The sequence below is a fragment of the Pteropus alecto genome, unplaced genomic scaffold (genome assembly GCF_000325575.1).
Source record: "Pteropus alecto unplaced genomic scaffold, ASM32557v1 scaffold190, whole genome shotgun sequence".
In the NCBI taxonomy this organism is placed as follows: domain Eukaryota; kingdom Metazoa; phylum Chordata; class Mammalia; order Chiroptera; family Pteropodidae; genus Pteropus; species Pteropus alecto.
In genome coordinates, this window is record NW_006430462.1 from 4,905,133 (window position 1) to 4,905,742 (window position 610).

At 62.0% G+C, this 610-nt stretch overlaps 1 protein-coding gene across 1 annotated transcript in view; it reads left to right on the plus strand.

The window, feature by feature from the left end:
- Positions 1 to 6: 6 nt before the first annotated feature.
- Positions 7 to 610, plus strand: part of LIMK2 (LIM domain kinase 2) — a 52,391-nt gene continuing 51,787 nt past the window's right edge. Inside the window, exon 1 of the mRNA XM_015590944.2 lies at positions 7 to 139. Coding sequence (XP_015446430.1) covers positions 124 to 139 — 16 coding nt within the window. The 5' untranslated portion in view covers positions 7 to 123. The remainder of the gene's footprint in view (positions 140 to 610) is intronic.

Sequence of the window (610 nt, forward strand, 5' to 3'; positions counted from 1 at the left end):
GTAGGCGGCGCATCCCGCTCGCGCCCAGGGCTGAGTCCCTACCGCGCCTGAGGCTACGGCGGGAGCTGAGAGGAGCTGCTACGGTCCCCGCCTCCTCCTCCCCATTTCCGCGTCCCCGGGACCATGGCCGCGCAGGCGGGTAAGGAAGGGCTGTGCGGTCCTGTCCTGCTGTTATCTCGAAAGCTGGGGCCCAGGACTCCTGAGGGGAGCCGGCGGCCTCTCGGCGGCGTTCGGGCTAAGTGGACCCCCATGCTTCCCGGCTCCTTAGGAAATTTTTGGGAGTGAGCACAGCGGAGACTCGGAGGTTGTGGGACCCCGGAAATTGGGGGGCCAGAGGCAGAGGCTCCGAAGATAGGCGGATGGGGCGGCTTCCGCGAGTTGAGGTCCCCAGGAGGAAGGGATACCGGATTTGCCAGGAGTGCAGCTCTTTTTATGGACCTGACGACCACAGGTCCCTAAGTTAAAACTCTTTCTAAGAAAGCTGAGGGGTCTGGGTTCCCGTGGAGTTTTGGTTTTGTGGAGTATGGGAAGTACGGGATCCTCAGGGTTCGGGCAATTGTGAGGGGATGGAGAGTTGCCCCGGGTTCTGGGTTTTCTGTGGAAAATGGAG